The sequence below is a fragment of the Procambarus clarkii genome, chromosome 72 (genome assembly GCF_040958095.1).
Source record: "Procambarus clarkii isolate CNS0578487 chromosome 72, FALCON_Pclarkii_2.0, whole genome shotgun sequence".
Classification (NCBI taxonomy): Eukaryota; Metazoa; Arthropoda; class Malacostraca; order Decapoda; family Cambaridae; genus Procambarus; species Procambarus clarkii.
Window position 1 is genome coordinate 7,043,620 of NC_091221.1, and position 19,179 is coordinate 7,062,798.

General features: G+C 46.5%; 1 protein-coding gene across 4 annotated transcripts in view; it reads right to left on the minus strand.

The window, feature by feature from the left end:
- LOC123773625 (uncharacterized) overlaps positions 1 to 19,179 on the minus strand; it is a 301,086-nt gene that overhangs the window by 35,569 nt on the left and 246,338 nt on the right. For 2 of the 4 annotated variants that reach the window (XM_069312402.1, XM_069312403.1), the window contains exon 10: positions 8,768 to 8,992. In XM_069312402.1, the coding sequence (XP_069168503.1) occupies positions 8,768 to 8,992 (225 nt within the window). Of the gene's footprint in view, positions 1 to 8,767; positions 8,996 to 19,179 lie in introns of all 4 variants that reach the window. The other 2 variants (XM_069312400.1, XM_069312404.1) reach the window with 1 other exon arrangement.

The window sequence follows — 19,179 nt, forward strand, 5'->3', positions numbered from 1 at the left end:
GGGTGTTTTTAGGGTGTTGCGGCCATGGGAAAAGGTGTCCCCCGACCTCCCCCCATCCCACACCCCCTTCTGTCAGCGTATATCATTGCAATTTTGACGTAACGAAGCATTTTGTTCCGAAGCTAAAATTCTCTTCCTAACTCGCTCCCTTCCTCTCTAAAAAATCACTCACTCACCCCAAGGAGCCTCCCCTCCCAGGGTATATGACCCCAGGGTACTACCCTCTAGGGTACATGACCCCAGGGTGCCACCCTCTCAAGATACATGACCCCAGGGAGCCCCCAGGGGCGTGAACTCTACACCAGAGTGACTGCTTCACCCTGGAACAGTTGAGGTGTTTGTGATGTTGGTAAGACACAGTAAAAGCGAGGAGGTGTGGGAGGGTGTGGGAGGGTGTGTGTGGGAGGGAGTGTGTGGGAGAGGGTGTGGGAGGGGGTGTGGGAGAGGATGTTGACGGGTGTGTGTGGGTGGTGGTGATGGCTGCGTCGCGCCTTAACCAGTCCACCCACTAATGAACGTACGTCAACACCCGGCACCTCACGTACACAAGACAGGTATACCGAACATGCAGGCTAGGTACGGTGTGAGTGAGTGAGTGAGTGAGCGTGAGAGAAATGCATGCAGTAGATATGGCGGAGGAACAAAACATGTGGGTACTCAGTACATTAGACAACCGACGGTTAAAAAGGCGGGGTCCAAGAGCCATAATAGCTCGATCCTTTGGGCACAAATATCAAATACGCCCACAAACAACCGTAAAACATTGCCAATCATATCTAACAAGGCTTCTATCTAACTTGTTGATAACTCGGTTGAGTGCGCAGGAATTGGTTTCAACTGTAGCAATATCTACTAAGTGAGAGTTTTGGAGGCGTCATCTCAGAGATAAAGTACCAGATCTAAGTTATTATTGTGAATATTCCTTACAAATGAAGGTCGCAGAGCGCGCATTTAACGCAAGATGCGAACACATGAAATTGAAATAAGTTTACTGAGGTAAAATACACACAAAGGGATGAGGTAGCTCAAGCTATTCTCACCCCGTTCAGTACATCGTGTTCATACTTATATAAACACATCACAAACAATAAACATATTGCCGAAGGGTTCAGTTCCTGAACCTGTCCTCTTTCTCACACGTACACGAGACAACGACAACATGATCTGGACAAACTGAAAGAATGGTCCAACAAATGGCTATTAGAGTTCAAGCCAAGTAAGTGGAACGCAATGAAACTATGTATAGGCCGGATACGACCACTAGGCCGGATACAAGGTACGACAAGGGAGTTAAAAGTCCAAAAAGGAAAAAAAAAAAAGGATCTAGGAGTTGATATCATGCAGAACGTGACTCCTGAAGCCCACATCAACAGCATATCATCATCGGCATATGAGAGGTTCGCTACCGGAAAAATTGCATTTCATTAATTTGTGTCAGCAATCATGCAGAACCTTGTATATATATATATATCACATATGTCAGACCAATCATGGAGTATGCAGCGTAGAGTCCGTATCTAGTCAAGCACAAGGAAAAGTTGGAGAAAGTCCAAAGGTATGCCACCAGCCAAGTTCTAGAACTACGAGGTATGGGTTAAGGGGAAAGGCTAAAGGATTTGAACCTTACGTCGATGGAAGAGGGAAGAGTTAGGGGAAGACATGATTACCACATGCAAAATTCTCATGGGAATTAACATGATAGATTAAGCAAGACTGTTTAACACGGGTGGCACTCGCACAAGGGAACACAAGTGGAAACTTTAATTCCCAAATTATCAAAATAGACAAAGATTTTTTCAGTGTCAGTAGTTAACAAATGGAATGCATTAGGCAGTGATGTGGTGGAGGCAGACTCCATACACAGTTTCAAATCTAGATAAGATAAGAGCCCAATAGGCTCGGATATCTGCCCACCACTTGATAGTTGAGAGGTGGGACCAAAGAGCTGAAGCTCAACCCTTGCATGCACACTGAGTGAGTACAGATGCCATCAACCAGAAACAACCCGAGGCGATACCTGGAACACAGAGACTGAAATTATCAAACAATAGACCCGCGTCTCTTACCATTCCTCGCATTTTAAATGAAGCGACCGTAACATTGACATTCTCTAAGCATCATCCTCGATAGGTTAGGTGGGTTGGTAGAGTTCGTAGAGTTCTAGCGAGGAAAAACAAGTAGCATTTTTTTTTCACGGAGTAGGAAAAAAACCAAGAACGAGCAGAGAATTACAGTAGTCAGTCCTCCAGCGGCAAGATGACGGCCTCGTTTTCTGTGATGCCAAAGTTATGGCGCTGCCTGGTCTTTCCCGCCACAAGATTAATGATGACTGATCACGACTTAATGCGCTACATGCGCAGTGTCATCCAGGAGAAACGACGGAGGATTCTCACCACGAACTCCTATACCATGACAGTGCGCAGTGTCATCCTGGAGAAACGACAGAGAACGCGGACTAAAGGAACGCTTATGCGCAATGACAGTGCGCCGGGCCGCATACTTCGCGCCGTCATGGAACGCATATTTGGAGACTGTAGGCCATCTCCAGACACCTGCGAGCGGCAATATCAAGACACCAGGAGCTGAAGAAGACCACAAAGGTCACCTTCAAGACAAGATATGGGAGAAATACATTTCAGTAAAGTGACATTATATATATTCGTGAAAAGGCGAGGCCTAAGAGCGCCATTCCTTCCGGCGCGAAAACACTTACATTAAGAACGCACGCGCATGCGCACCCACTTGTTCACTCATTGAATCACATACTGGCTTGCTGCCCGTGAACTCTGCTCAAGCTTCCCCACCTGGGTTCGACTCCCGTACGGGAAAGTCCCAATTGGCCCCTAGTCTCTAGAGATCACCTCCTAACGTCTAGGAAATCTAGATCGTACTGGGACGATGTCCTTTCATCTGTATTCCTAGACGTCGAAGGCATACTTGATTACCTTCCACTTGTCCTTACAGTAATAAGTGTTTCCCCTCACTTATCACTTCCATCGATACTCCTGAGTATTGTTCATGTCCGGATCATATCCCCCCCTCGATTTCTTCTTTCATTTCAGTATGTTTAGGTGTATTTTCTTTAGTCTATATTCTGTTTCCTAAGCTCCTGGACCAAGCTTAGTGCAACCCTCTTGCACGCAAGTGTGTGAGTGAGTGAGTAAAGAGACAGGCAGGCAGACAGAGACAGGCTGGCAGACAGAGACAGGCTGGCAGAGACAGGCAGGCAGATAAATATACGCTAAAATATTTGTCTTTACACTTTAAACCCCCACCACGGAATTCAGGATGGAGTGACAGAGGCTGTGGCATAGACAGAAGGCGCGGAGGAGTGACCTGTGCAACTCCACCAGAGAGACAGACAGACAGAGACACAGACAGCAGCATCACTCAAACCAGAGAACCCCCCAATGAACAATTACCAGGTGTGTTTACGAGACCATGCAAGAGCTCAAGTCTTTACCACAAGTCATCGCAACACACCACCATGAAATTGACCGCACAGCCAAGCGAGACGCCAACCAGGAAACAATAATATCGGAAGCTTACAGGAGCGGGTGCTTGAGCGGATACAGATGCGGGTGCTGGAGCGGGTACAGGAGCGGGTGCTTGAGCGGGTGCGGGTGCTTGAGCGGGTACAGGTGCGGGTACAATTGCGGCTCTTGTGGAATTGTCATGGGCCCCGCATTCTGGTATTTGGTTGATACAAGGCGAAAAGACAGACAGGCAATACATACAGACAGGAATAGAGACAGACGGAAATTCACACACACACTAAAAAGCAACAACAAAATAACCAAAAATTTCTTCATAAAAAATTCCACTACATTCGTTTATAACGAATAAAAGCTAAATTTTGTATTAAAAAAAAATTCTTCCACGCCACAGTAGAAACTATTAACGAAATAATTCTACAAATAAAAAAATAATCATTCCCGTCCGCCTCTCTCCAACAGCGACCAGAGTTACAGCAACGCCAACCTGTTTTCCCGCCACGTTGACAGACGGAAAGCGACCCCAAGGGTAACGAAGATAAGGGCTTCATGAACAAATACTGAAAGGAATACAGGCCGTGATACAGGCCTGTATTTCCAGGATACAGGATAGAATACAGGCTTTGTGGGGGCGAGAAACCTTCCTCTCGCCCCACAAAGTGTAAACACAGCAACCACTTGCCTCCCTGTGGCGCCAACAAGAGTCTACTTACTTAGGGAGAAGAAGAGCGTGGCGGCCAGGATGCCAGAGCTGAGGTTGGCACTCCAGGGGTTGGACATGGCAATGGCGATGACGGCCACGCACAGTGCCAACAGTGCCACGGAGGTGCGGGTAGACGCCCCCTGCAAGCAACCTTCATCATCGTCCGACAGTGTTTCTTTGGCTTCGTTGCGGTCGACGCGGGTTTGGTCTTCAATCTCGCTCCTAAGAACGACTTCGACGGGTGTCTGAACTTCTGCGACGCCGTTGGTAAGGTCGCCTCCGTGGGTGCGATTGGTGTCGTCGGAAGTAGGTGTAACACTCCCTGTGGCCTGGTTTCCTAAGGGCCCCCCGGACGCCTGCACGCAGTGACGGAGAAGAGGTTCCACTGATGAATGCATCTCTTCCAGACAGTCATGCTCCGGCAGCAGGTCGGCGGCTGCGGCTGGAATGCCGCTAATATTTTTATATGCTAGTTCCGCGTCGCTGGACCGAGTGAGACTCGTGGTGCTCCGGTCGACAGACTCGACATCTGCCTGGCCGGTGTGTACTCGTTTCCCTGGCTCACTATCTCCTATTTTCGGAGAGGTCTTTGCTTGCTTGAAAACTATACTCGCCTCTTCCTTGTAAATGCGGCAGCAGGCATTGCTTTCCTGGGCATCAAAAATGCTAGTGATGCGTTTTACTTTGTTGTGCATCTGCTTCGTTATAACTAAGTCGTCATACCGTCCAGCAGGTAAAACCTCACCTGTGGTCATGTCTTGGGGGAGGTCACTGATGGCGGCGGTGATGACAGGCTCACTCTCAACACTGACAGCTTGCTTGTTCAACTTGTCGTTCGATAGCTTGATATACTTGCCCACTTCTGCAAATGCGCAAGACTCTCCATTAAGTCCATTTGTTGATCCGTTGAGAACGTAAGAATTAGCAAGGGGCTGGACCTTTCTTTGGCCGTCTTGTTTGAGGGTAGCACAGCTTCCGTTCTCTGCCAAATGGGAGGCCAGAGCCAAACGTGTGGTTGATGCCTCTGTGTACATGCCAGCATTCACAACTTGACACCCCACAATGCATAGACCGTCATCGAAGCCACGATCGTTCAATTCCTGACTTGTTGACGTGTGGAGGGAAAGATCGCCGTCTCCTTTCTCATCACAAACAGCAACAGGATTATCAACACCACGACCCCGTAAAGCAGCCGTCGACTGCTGCATTAACAAGGCAGAAGCAGACATGCTGGATGTTCGTTAGGCCAAATCTTCAATAAAGTCTTCCAGAAGATGTTAATTAGGAAAACTGTACACAGAGGGCTACTTCACAATGCAACCGCAAAGTCCGTCAGAGAGTCACTTGCTAAGGTCCACCAGCCTCCTGGTCCATAGGTGTCGCTGTGCGGCGGTGTCTTCAGAGCCGAGTCCAGATGAGAAGTGAAGGCGAGGCAGCGTGGGGGCGCGGTCTGGACCGCTGGCAAGTGGGGACCTCTACCGCCTTTGAGGCTTCGCTACAGCCACTATTCGCACGACTGCAGCCAGAGACAGCACGGACGAAGCTACAATGACGCTCTGCAAACTTTTTTTACACCACAGAAATGTTTTTGACAATTTCTCTGTTGTTCCTCCCTCACACTCACTCATTCACCTTCTCTCACACTGTCTTTCTAGAAGAGGTTTCCAGCTAACAATACACGCCAAGCGTTCCTTCACGTCCTGCAAAGTGGCCATTCTACCAGCCTCTGACGACCATCAATATACGTCTCAAAAGACGCCTCCACCCGCACCCCCACATACTTGTATTTATCTTTAAGACGTCTGCTTCGTTTCTACTCCATGTTGCATTGGCAACAGCACGTCGTGAGTCAATGAATGAAAAAAGAAAGATAAAATCAGAGGCTGCAACATGGCGGCATAGTTCCCGGCATAGAATAAACAGAGTTTGGACTCCGTCTGGAGAGGTGGTGGTGGTAGTGTCCTCTCTCTACCCAGCAGCAAAGTTTGCGAAACGTGGCATAGACGCCAAAGCTGAACATGTCACAGACAGACGCCAGTGAACCGAACATGACACAAACCCCAGAGAACAGAACATGACAGACGCCAGAGAACAGAACATGACAGACCCCAGTGAACCGAACATAACACAGACACAAAACGCATTCCAATCTCGCCCCATTATCGCGAGGTTCCCCAACAGACATGATGGTGAGGAGGAGAGAGATAAAGATGGCCAAGAGGGGTTATAGGAGGTTAATGGGGGTGGGGCTGGAAATAAGGGGGTGGGGAGGGTAGGTAGATGAAACGGAGGGAGAGGGGGGGGGGGAATGTGGTGTGGTGGGGTTTATTTGCGGTTGTGGTGGACCGGAGAGTTAAGAGAGCAGAACCGACGCCACACCCACGCCATTACACCATACCTCAACACAGTATTGTCGAACTTTAGTGGTTTTCTTTCGTGTTTTTTGTGGGGTCGAAATGAGATGCATTATTCACGTGCATTCACGAACGCGAACGCACACACACGCACACGCACACACGCACACGCACACACGCACACGCACACACGCACACACACACACGCACACACACACACGCACACACACACACGCACACACGCACACATTCACATTCCTGTTTTCTATCTCACATTGTTGCATGATATGCTTGGCGCCCCCTGGGTCAGGCCAGAAGGAAGGAATGGTGCCCAACCACTCATGAGTAGACGGTAGAGCAACAGACCCCCTTCAATGCAGGTCTGCGTTCAATCCCCCGACCGTTCCAGACGATGAGAAGGAATGTCAGCACTGTGGAGAAATGCCCGACACACACCGCCGGAACATTACCTAACACAATGCACAGTTACAGACCCATTAAGATTTCAACTAAGATTGTTGTTGAACAATCTATTGTTCATTGTTGTTCAACAGAAGTTCAACAGAAGTTTGCTAAACACCTGAGGGCATAATCTTACTGAAACGAACATACGAGTTATAAATACTAACACACTGCCTAAGACAAACAAGAAATAAATAACACTTAAGTGGGTCAGCCAGAGGCTTAGGGCCCGCGAAAGGAATATCCATAAATAAAATAAAAAAAAATAATAATCCCTGACCGTCAAAGTGATTGGGCACCATTCCTTCCCCCGTCCCATCCCATCTTGTCTTCATATTAAGCCCTTTATTAGCAAATATGATATAAAACTTATATAAAATATGTATAAAAAATTATATAAAATATCGATACCAAAATTTTGATACCTAATATAATTTATAATATGTACGTTTCTCGTTGTATAGTTTCGCTTCGTTCTCGCCTCATAATCAGGGGTCCCGGGTTCGATTCCCTGGCAGGGGGACATGTCATTGGGCACGTTTCTTTCCACCTAATGCACCTGTTCATCTAGCAGTAAATAGGGACCCGGGAGTTATTCAAATGTTGTGGGAGTTGTAGCCTGGTGAGGGTCGGTAGTTGGACCTTGTCACGCCCTCGATACAAGCCTAAAATATTTATATACACAAGTTTCCTGTCCAATTTATTTTTTTTTAGTTTTTATTAGTAAAGCTTTCTTCTTGATACACTAGTTCCTGTGCAGGCGATGAGTCACAATAACGTGGCTGAAGTATGTTGACCAGACCACACACTAGAAGGTGAAGGGGGGACGACGTTTCGGTCCGTCCTGGACCATTCTCAATCGACTTGAGAATGGTTCAGGATGGACTGAAACGTCGTCGTCCCTTCACCTTCTAGTGTGTGGTCTGGTCAACACTTTAGTTCCTGCTCAAAAGTTTATAACAGAAAATGAAAGAATTGCAGAAACATAGAAAACGTTACAAGTAAAATGGTATACTTACATAAAGTAAATTAGGAATCATTTTTTAACATGGTTTTGAATGATGTTATAATAAATTTTGTCGGGAACAGGATACAACCCCACAACAGTTGTTTAAATCTTGGGTACCTATTTACTGCTAGGGGAACAGAGGCATTAGGTTAAAAGAAACGTGGCCAATCACTTGCGTTCCAACATCTTAGAAGCTTTTTTGAGTCCAACTGTCCATACATTCCGCTCATATAGCCCTCTAGGTACCAACCTTTCCGGATGACGAGTTACCGGTGTAAACGGCACCAGTACGGCACCAGTACGGCACCAGTACGGGACCAGTACGGGTCCAGTACGGGTCTAGTACAGGTCCAGTACGGGACCAATACGGATCTAGACCGGGTCCAGTACAACGTGGTAATACAGGGCCAAGATTACACTCACCATAGAGGCACTCTAGATCGTCACTGTAGACCAGAGCACAGACTTAGCTACGCACATACGAGCACACGAAGTAGCAGACCAAATAATTAGAGCAACATGCAACATAATCGATCAAATAAATTCCATTCAGAGTTACTCCGAATCTGTATCACGCGTCCTGACCCATCCGAGGCCTTCAGGGGTGGGGACGGAGGGGACCCACACACACTCCAGGGAACACACTCCAGGGAACACACTCCAGAGAGAGAACACACACAGGTAACAACACACTCCAGGGAACACACTCCAGAGAGAGAACACACACAGGTAACCACACACTTACCTTCGCTGTGAATGCCGGAACTGGCACAGTCCTCCTCCACGTAATGTTCAGATCCTCCGGTGGATTGAGTGTCGCCCTCGGCTGAGCCAATGCCCTCAGAGCCGTCTAGGGAGCGCCTCTCACCCTTCAGGCCGTAGGTGATGTCCACCTCCCGCTGAAGGTCGTCCTCTGAAGCGTGCGAACTGCAGTACTCCTCCTCAGGCTCCTCGAGTATGACCTCAAGGCCTGCTGGAAGAACGGAACAACGTTTTAATGGGCGCATTCATCTTCGAGGAAGACAGAGAGACTACAATATGACCTGGACAAACTGAAGGAATATTTCAACAAATGATGGCTATTAGAGTTTAACTCAAGTGTAATACAAATCTTAAACACAATAGCGTGATAGATCAATGAGTATATCAATGAGCGAGGAGTTACCGCGTACCCGTGAGCCACGACGTGCTAATAGCTACGTAACCTGGTTCAATCCCCGCTCCCACGCCAGTGATTCATTAGTATATCACGCTATTGTGGTTTCCTTGGGCACTGATATTATATCAACATTTATGTTATATTTATAATATATTAGTGATTGTGTATAAATATATCAAATATTTATATATCACAGATTAAAGAAGCTAAACCTGGACGTCACACCAGATTTACAATAATTTACAATACTATAACAATTATAATTATATATATTTACCTGTTATATATATAAATTATATATTTATTATAATTTTATATAATGTTATAGTTATATATTATAATAATATTATATGTTACATAATAATAATTATTATATATCAAAATTATACTTTATATTTATATATTTATATCGAGTAACAGCCAATAGTGTGCCACATTTCAGGACAAACTTAAAACGAATGAATAATCGTTAAACCAAAAATTCCACCCCATTCCTATACGTCAATATATTATCTAATTCTACCATGTACTTGTAAAAAGGGAGTTTTGATTCCTCGCTGTTGATAAAACTCTAGGGACTAACCCCTCTCAAGATCCAATAATGCGTAGAACAAAACATTATGTCAACATTAGCTGCTGCTGCTGGACTTTTACAGCTTATTAAGGAAAAGCAAGATCAGTATTAGCGTAGATACAACGAAGTTCGTAACAGAACTGTGTGGTGGTAGAGGTTGAGGGCGCTGAACCTCGTCACATTAGCAGAGAAACGGAATTGACGATACACATGATCACGACATAAAAGTTTTTTTTTAGGACACGTAGAGCATTCCCCTGAAGTACCTTTAACACTGTGGTAGCTTTTCCTCTCACGGCAAAATAAGGTGTTATTGTTCTCACAGGAACTCGCACCAGACTGACTGCTACGACGCGGTTCCGACGTCGAAGTGGGTAGTGGACGGGTCCTCGGCTCACCTCGCCTCCACAACACCCACACGCACGGGCGGGCACGGCACGCAAACACAAGGGCACGCAAACACAAGGGCACGCAAACACACGGGCACGCAAACACACGGGCACGCAAACACACGGGCGAGCAAACACACATACACACCTAAAACTTATTTCGGCCTCATTTATTTGTTTTCATTCTTACGTCTGCCTCTTCCCGCCTCTTGTGTGGATCGCTTTCTCAGTCTCTGTTGTCATCCGTTTTCTTTGGATCGTCAAGACCTTGACGCCCATACTAGCATGCCCACGCCCATACTGGCGTACCCACGCCCATACTGGCGTACCCACGCCCTTACTGGCATACCCAAACCCTAACTGACGTACCTAAACCTTAAATGGCGTACCCAAACCCCTAACAAGTGTGCCCAGGCCTTTACTATCGGGCCCATACTGGCATGTTTTCACCGTCACAAGACCCAACGCCCTTAATCAGACCAATAAGGTAAAGTAATGCTATCCTAACCCCCTCCCTCACGCCTACACCTCTCTATATCAAGGTGAACAGCATTCTTGATCACTTTTTGTATCACCCTGTGTGTGTGGGAGTTGGGTCTATCTCTTGAGCCCTGGCTCTAAGCTATCACTTAAGGCGTCCTGTACATACCAGTTGCGTTGCTCCTGGGAATATGGGTTCGGGTCACTTCTGGGGTGTGAGTTTTCAGTTGAATATAGTACGTGTACGTGTCTTTGACTCGTATATAAAGCGTTCTCGAGATTCGACAAGCGTCAGATTTGCAGTGGTTTTGCCTAACTAGAAGCGTACGATTCTAGACGAACCCAAATAACATATCAAACCCGAGTGTCATTTGTTCGAATAGATGTACTCACCTAGATGTGCTGGCAGGATGGAGCTAGGCTCCCGGCCCCGCCTTCCCTACGTTCTCAGATGAATACAATGACGCATTTCTTACGTTTTTGCTATATAGTCATAATGGCTTGGCGCTTTCCTCCTGATAAATAATAAAAAGCGTAAGAAGGAAGGAAATTATCATTTAAAACTTTGAATCGAATTAGCTTCAGTGACTTCTACGGCTAATCAGTTCCACTTATTGACAGCTAACATTAAAAAGTTGTTTCCGACGTTCCGGAGACTTGTTTGGGACTCCAGCTTCCATCTATGACTCCTCGTTCTCCTGTTTCTAGCTTTGAAGAACGTTTTGTCTACCTTATCAATTTCCCTTAGAATTTTATATGTTGTTGTCATATCTCCCCTCTCTCTCCTTTCCCCATAGTGTGGTAAGATCCAGTTCCCTCAGTCTTTCCTCGTAGCTTAAGCCCTTCAGCTCAGGAACGAGTCTTATTGCACATATCTGGACTTTTCTTACTTTTTTCCTGTTATTTTTTAAGCAAGGGTTCCATGCTGGGAATGCATATTCAAGAGTTGGTCTCACCTTTGCTGTATATAGGGCCCAGAACGCTTCCCTTCCTCCAGATTTCTGAAGGATACATAGATGTTGACCAGTATACTATTGTTTGTACTCGCCTAGTTGTACTCAACTAGTTGTGCTTGCGGGGGTCGAGTTCTGGCTCTTTGATCCCGCCTCTCAACGGTCAATCAACTAATGTACAGGCTCCTGAGCCTATTGGGCTCTATCATATCTACATTTGAAACTGTGTATGGAGTCAGCCTCCACCACATCACTGCCTAGTGCATTCCATTTATCAACTACTCTGACACTAAACAAATTATGTCTGTCTCTGTGGCTCGTGAGCGAGTGAGTGAGTGAGTGAGTGAGTGAGTGAGTGAGTGAGTGAGTTCAAGGATACACAACAATGAATATATCCTTTTCAGAAGCTTTTCATGGTTTAATTGTCAGGTGTATATGCGCGCGCGCGAACACACACACACACTTGTTTGACAAAAATGAACGTTCAGTCACATGATAAACAACACTGTTCAACAAACTCCCCCTAGGGAACAACACCTCATGAATGTTTGTTCATGTCGTCTGTTCAGTGCTGAACTATGACATGCTTGACCTCTCTAAATCAACAGCAAATGTAAACAAATTGTTAAATATATGCTAAACACAGTTAATCTTTGCTAACGATCCCACTAGCAACATACACACACCAGATGACAGGGCTGACATAGGTGAATCAGCTGATTTGGTTATTTAGATTACTATCAGCTGATTTTTGTAAACATGCTTGCCAAATATCGTACCGGAACAGCTGATTTGTGTACAACAGCAGCAGCTGCCCAACAAACGGTACCGTAGACGTAGGAAAACTTGTAGCTACACCTTGGGTGTGGCTGGACTTTTGTTTACTTGCGGGGGTTGAGCTTCGGCTCTTTGGTCCCGCCTCTCAACTGTCAATTAAGTACAGGTTCCTGAGGCTATTGTCCTCCATCATATCTACATTTGAAACTGTGTGGAGTCAGCCTCCAGGTGTAGACTACACGAGGATATGGTTGGATAATGAGTGATTAAAAAATTTAACTTTATATTTGAGTTTCCCCATTCAAGTGACTGTTCGAAAACGAGTTTAACTGATGGGGTAACTTGTTTAATTCACCCAGATTAATTTATACTCGTTTCTAGTATAAAATCTAATCTCTTATTCTGATTTAAATGCTAAATTTGTCATGTAGCGGTCAGACAATTCCTTCATTCCTATCCCTTTAGTTATTACCCACTTGGGGTGGACGGTAGAGCTTCATGCAGGTCGGCGTTCAATCCCCGACCGTCCAAATGGTTGGGCAACATTCCTTCCCCCCGTCCCATCCCAAATCCTTATCACTTTTAAGTGATATATAGTCGTAATGGCTTGGAGCGTTCTTCTGATAATTCCCTCCCTCCTCCCTCCCTCCTTGTCTCCTTTCATTTTGAGAGAGAGAGAGAGAGAGAGAGAGAGAGAGAGAGAGAGAGAGAGAGAGAGAGAGAGAGAGAGAGAGAGAGAGAGAGAGAGAGAGAGAGAGAGACAGAGAGAGAGACAGAGAGAGAGACAGAGAGAGAGACAGAGACAGAGAGAGACAGAGAGAGAGAGACACACACAGATATAGAGACGTAATATCCTCCTCCTAAATGCGACCTCAATACACAACGCGTCTCCCAAAACAACAACGACCCCACTTCAGCAGCAGCATCAGCCTTCCCCCCCTGACCGGGTCCTGGGTCGAGCCCGGTGACATTCTGGCCGAGTGTCGCAAGACCAGCCACGTCCAAGCACGGACTGACAGACCAAACATGCCTCCCCCCACCCCTCACCCCCCTCAAGGCCAAAGACCCAAGGGGAAAGTGGTTAACAATGTCGATCGCCAAAGGTCGCCCTAATACAGCAAGAACAATGTTTGGCATTTCATCAACAAGTGACAGTCTGTGGGTCGAGGGGTCGCCGGGCTAACCATAATACTTAGAGAGTTTATTGATTTAGTGATTTAATGATAATTATTGGTTTTATTAGTTAGTTAATGGGTGAAATTTTGGTCTAATGCCATGCTTGTGTGATGTGTCTGACGCTGTTTCCTTCAAATGTTCGAAGCTAGATCTCAGGCGTCCCTTGTTTAGCGTCCGTTGTCTGGCGACCCGTTGTCTGGCGTCCGCTTTGCCTGGCGTCCCCCTTGCCTGGCGTCCCCCTTGGCCTGTCGTCCCCTTGCCTGGCGTCCCCCATGCCTGGCGTCCCCCTTGGCCTGTCGTCCCCCTTGCCTGGCGTCCCCTTGGCTGGCGTTCCCCATGCCTGGCGTCCCCTTCCCTGGCGTCCCCCTTGGCCTGTCGTCCCCTTGCCTGGCGTCCCCCATGCCTGGCGTCCCCCTTGCCTGGCGTCCCCCTTGACCTAGCGTCCCCTGCGAGCCACAACGTCAACAATGGGCCCAGCGTACTGGTAAACACAAGCTGCGACAGTGGCGCCACACACATACCACGGTGGACCGCGAATTACACCACCACCACCACCACACACACACACACCACACGCGTCTAGCTTACTCAAGAACAACACACCTGAATGGGTAATGAATTACCCAACAATCATTACATGTTATCAGATATAGAACACGTCGGAGGGGGGGGGGAATGAGCAATTGCCAATAAGGTAAACTTGGCAGAGTCGCTCGATCGGCCCCGTTACCAGAAACACCAGTAGGGTCCAAAACCTGTCTCTGGCATGAGCATTGCAACGTCACTGACGTCACACACAATTTTATAATTGAGGTGTGTGACGTCACAGGGGGGGGGGAAATCACAGGTTAAATCCTGGGGAAAGTTAGTAATTCGACCTTACTTGGGAGGACCCTGATATAAGCCAGTATATATACACAGTGGCTGCCTGTCCCCCAACACAATGATACGAATATCGGAGATGAAGTGGACACTTTAGTTACCCCTATATAACGCGGCACGTTCTCAGAAAACGGAGCCGTAGAAAATACTTTGGTTTCCCCTATAACGCGGCACAATCACAGAAAATGGGCAGTCAGCGGAGTAGTGCAAGCGACGGGTCTTAGCGCCGCTCGCTAGGGGTAACTACATATAATCGTCGCCCATGGACACCGTCCATGTTGAGCACCTACCCAATAGCAATTACTGGGGGGAAATAGGGTGAAACTAGCCACAAGCGACTGGACCCACACTTGGGACAGACGGAAACATCTGAATTCATATAGATTTGTTAGGATTGGATAGATTAGGTTGGATTAGGTTAGTCTACAGAGGAACGATGACGCAGATATATACAAACTTTTCTCAGGTTTTAGACCCTATTCGGTATCCTTCGATAAAGCCCGCCAAATTCAAACTGCGACGCGGGTGAAAATATCCAACCTGACCAAAATGCAACGTTCGTACAACGTTGAAACAAACTCTATTGTAAATATTTAACTGAAAAAAATATTTGTCGATAATAAAAAATTATAGTCTATTTACAATTACAATTAAAACTTGAACACTAAGATTTATTTATGAAGATAGCATGGGAGGAGTTTTAACTTCTGGTAATGTGAGTGTATCGTTTCAGAGTCTTCGTACAACACATACGAAGATGTTTATACGAGAGGCAGAGAGACAGAGAGAGACAGAGAGAGACAGAGAGAGACAGAGAGAGACAGAGAGACAGAGAGACAGAGACACAGAGACACAGAGACACAGAGACAACAGGCGGAAGCAACCAAGAATTTAATTACAGTCCGCGGTCACCATCTGGAGGAGAGAGAGACAGACAGACAGACAGCTTGACGCAGTAATCACCAAAGCCTCACTACACGCACGACACGAAGGCTAGTTAGCGAAGAATTAAATCTCTAATTCTAAATATAATCACACAAAGAGGCATTCTGGAACATCAAAATAAAAAACCTTTAAATTCCTTCAAAACCAGTTCCCATAACATTTTATAACACCGGTCTTGGTCACAACTTCCTCAAAACCTTCTACTGGGAACAAAGTAACCTGCAGGAGTTGTATTGACCTCTATGCGAGGCAGGTAATATTGACCCCTATGCGAGGCAGGTAATATTGACCCCTATGCGAGGCAGGTAATATTGACCCCTATGCGAGGCAGGTAATATTGATCTCTATGCGAGGCAGGTAATATTGACCTCTATGCGAGGCAGGTAATATTGACCTCTATGCGAGGCAGGTAATATTGACCCCTATGCGAGGCAGGTAATATTGACCCCTATGCGAGGCAGGTAATATTGACCCCTATGCGAGGCAGGTAATATTGACCCCTATGCGAGGCAGGTAATATTGATCTCTATGCGAGGCAGGTAATATTGACCTCTATGCGAGGCAGGTAATATTGACCCCTATGCGAGGCAGGTAATATTGACCCCTATGCGAGGCAGGTAATATTGATCTCTATGCGAGGCAGGTAATATTGACCTCTATGCGAGGCAGGTAATATTGACCCCTATGCGAGGCAGGTAATATTGACCCCTATGCGAGGCAGGTAATATTGACCCCTATGCGAGGCAGGTAATATTGACCCCTATGCGAGGCAGGTAATATTGACCCCTATGCGAGGCAGGTAATATTGACCCCTATGCGAGGCAGGTAATATTGATCTCTATGCGAGGCAGGTAATATTGACCTCTATGCGAGGCAGGTAATATTGACCTCTATGCGAGGCAGGTAATATTGACCCCTATGCGAGGCAGGTAATATTGACCCCTATGCGAGGCAGGTAATATTGACCCCTATGCGAGGCAGGTAATATTGACCCCTATGCGAGGCAGGTAATATTGACCCCTATGCGAGGCAGGTAATATTGACCCCTATGCGAGGCAGGTAATATTGATCTCTATGCGAGGCAGGTAATATTGACCCCTATGCGAGGCAGGTAATATTGACCCCTATGCGAGGCAGGTAATATTGACCCCTATGCGAGGCAGGTAATATTGATCTCTATGCGAGGCAGGTAATATTGACCTCTATGCGAGGCAGGTAATATTGACCCCTATGCGAGGCAGGTAATATTGACCCCTATGCGAGGCAGGTAATATTGACCTCTATGCGAGGCAGGTAATATTGACCCCTATGCGAGGCAGGTAATATTGACCCCTATGCGAGGCAAATAAAACTGAAGAATCATTAACAGCAAAATGGTCATTAGGAGATGACTGCGCGCGCCCCCTGGGTACTAAATTACGAATTCCAACATGACTCTAATCTTGTTTCGAACTATTGAACCCCAGAAAATGACACCTCGAGGCTGTTTAGTGAATTAATGGGGGAATTAATGACTCTTGCAATTGAGGGACTGAACGGGCAGTTTGCTCACAATCACAGACTAAATGTCCCAGATAAGGACGCTATTTGAACGGCTGAAAAATGTTAAAAAAAAGGGCTCATTTCAACAGGAATAGTTTAGTGGAACAGAAGGGTAAAGTGACTGTGTGACGAGGTAACAATGTGACAGGGAAAGTGACAGTGGAAAGTGACAGGTGTCTACAGGAAGATAAGGAACAATTAACAGCAGAAGCAGCCAATCCCAAGACACACAAACCAGCTGTTGCAAAATTGCTAACAACCCCCGACCCTTCAAACAGCCTGATAGCTTCCATAATACCTATATACCGTTTTAACAACAGAAACAGTCCATCGGCAACGGAGAAGCACCCGAAACAGCATTCGTTAGCTTACACAAACCAGCGAACAGTTTAGCACCAACACTCATGACAGAGGCGGGACCAAAGAGCCAGAGCTCAACCCTCACACGCACAACTAGGTGAGCACATTGGCAAACTAAGAAGCGTTGAACTATCAGTGGCAAAGCGCCAAGCCATTACGACTATATAGCACTGGGAAGGGGTCAGGATAAGAAGGATTTGGGATGGGACGGGGGAAAGGAATGGTGCCCAACCACTTGAACGGTCGGGAATTGAACGCAGACCTGCATGAAGCGAGACCATCGCTCTACCGTCCAGCCCAAGTGGTTGGAGAACCAAGAAGCAGACCTGCATGAAGCGAGACCATCGCTCTACCGTCCAGCCCAAGTGGTTGGAGAACCAAGAAGCAGACCTGCATGAAGCGAAACCATCGCTCTACCGTCCACCCCAAGTGGTTGGAGAACCAAGAAGCAGACCTGCAGCAGATACAAGGTCCTCCAAGCCACGAAAGAACGAGTCAAGGAAATTACCAAGAAAAATAATAAAAAAAGCCACTACAACCACATAGCACTGGGAAGGAATGGTGTCCAACCCCCTAGGACCATCGGGGATCGAACGCCGACCCGCAAGAAAAAAAAAAAAAGATTTCGCTGCACTGACCAACTGAAGTGCTAGGGACTTCCACATTTCTTTTGATCACAAAGAAAAATCATAGTAACCGTCTCAGACGTCTATAACACGGAGGAAGACATTAGTATGTTGACCAGACCACACACTAGAAATTGAAGGGACGACGACGTTTCGGTCCGTCCTGGACCATTCTCAAGTCGATTGTGAGTCATTCACAATCGACTTGAGAATGGTCCAGGACGGACCGAAACGTCGTCGTCCCTTCAATTTCTAGTGTGTGGTCTGGTCAACATACTTCAGCCACGTTATTGTGACTCCTCGCCTGCGAGACATTAGTAGTTTTTACGCACAAAGACGCAGACATTTCAGTGTCACATACAACACAACATTAAAGTTGTGAGACACAGAGCTGGGTCCGGCCGTGTCAGGAATGATCATCTATGTTGCATACTGAACGCACTAACCCGTTGATAGGTTAAGTAATAATTGTAAATAAGAAGCAATAAGATGCTTATCTAAACATACTAAGAAGGTTAGGTAAGGTCGGTGTTTTCTATGAAGCTTTTCACGGTAAACTAAAATATTCGCAATCAATTAGTATGTCACATATGCACTCGTGATATCACCGATTTGCCTGGAACAACGGGTATATAACACAAGATCCACCGCTCACCCGATGCGCAGAAGGACTCTGAGGCCGTCCACGCTTCCACTGTCAATGACAGACAATCGGGACGGATGGAGTACGGAGGTTTCTAAACAATTATAAGGAGCGCCCCGCCCTCTACGCGCTCCTCCCGTCGTAATCAGCCATAGGGACGCAGTAATGCGACAAACTGTACGGTAATGTTCTGATACTTTAGTTACCCCTGTCACTTAAAAAATACGTGCTCTCTCTCTCTCTGTGTACTCACCTAATTGTACTCACCTAATTGTGCTTGCGGGGGTTGAGCTCTGGCTCTTTGGTCCCGCCTCTCAACCGTCAATCAACTGGTGTACAGATTCCTGAGCCTATTGGGCTCTATCATATCTACATTTGAAACTGTGAATGGAGTCAGCCTCCACCACATCACTTCCTAATGCATTCCATTTGCTAACTACTCTGACACTGAAAAAGTTCTTTCTAACGTCTCTGTGGCTCATTTGGGTACTCAGCTTCCACCTGTGTCCCCTTGTTCGCGTCCCACCGTTGTGTGTGTGTGTGTGTGTGTGTGTGTGTGTGTGTGTGTGTGTGTGTGTGTGTGTGTGTGTAGAAATTAACTAAGAAATTAACACTATGAACAATGTGTCAATGTCAGACCACGAAGGAGAG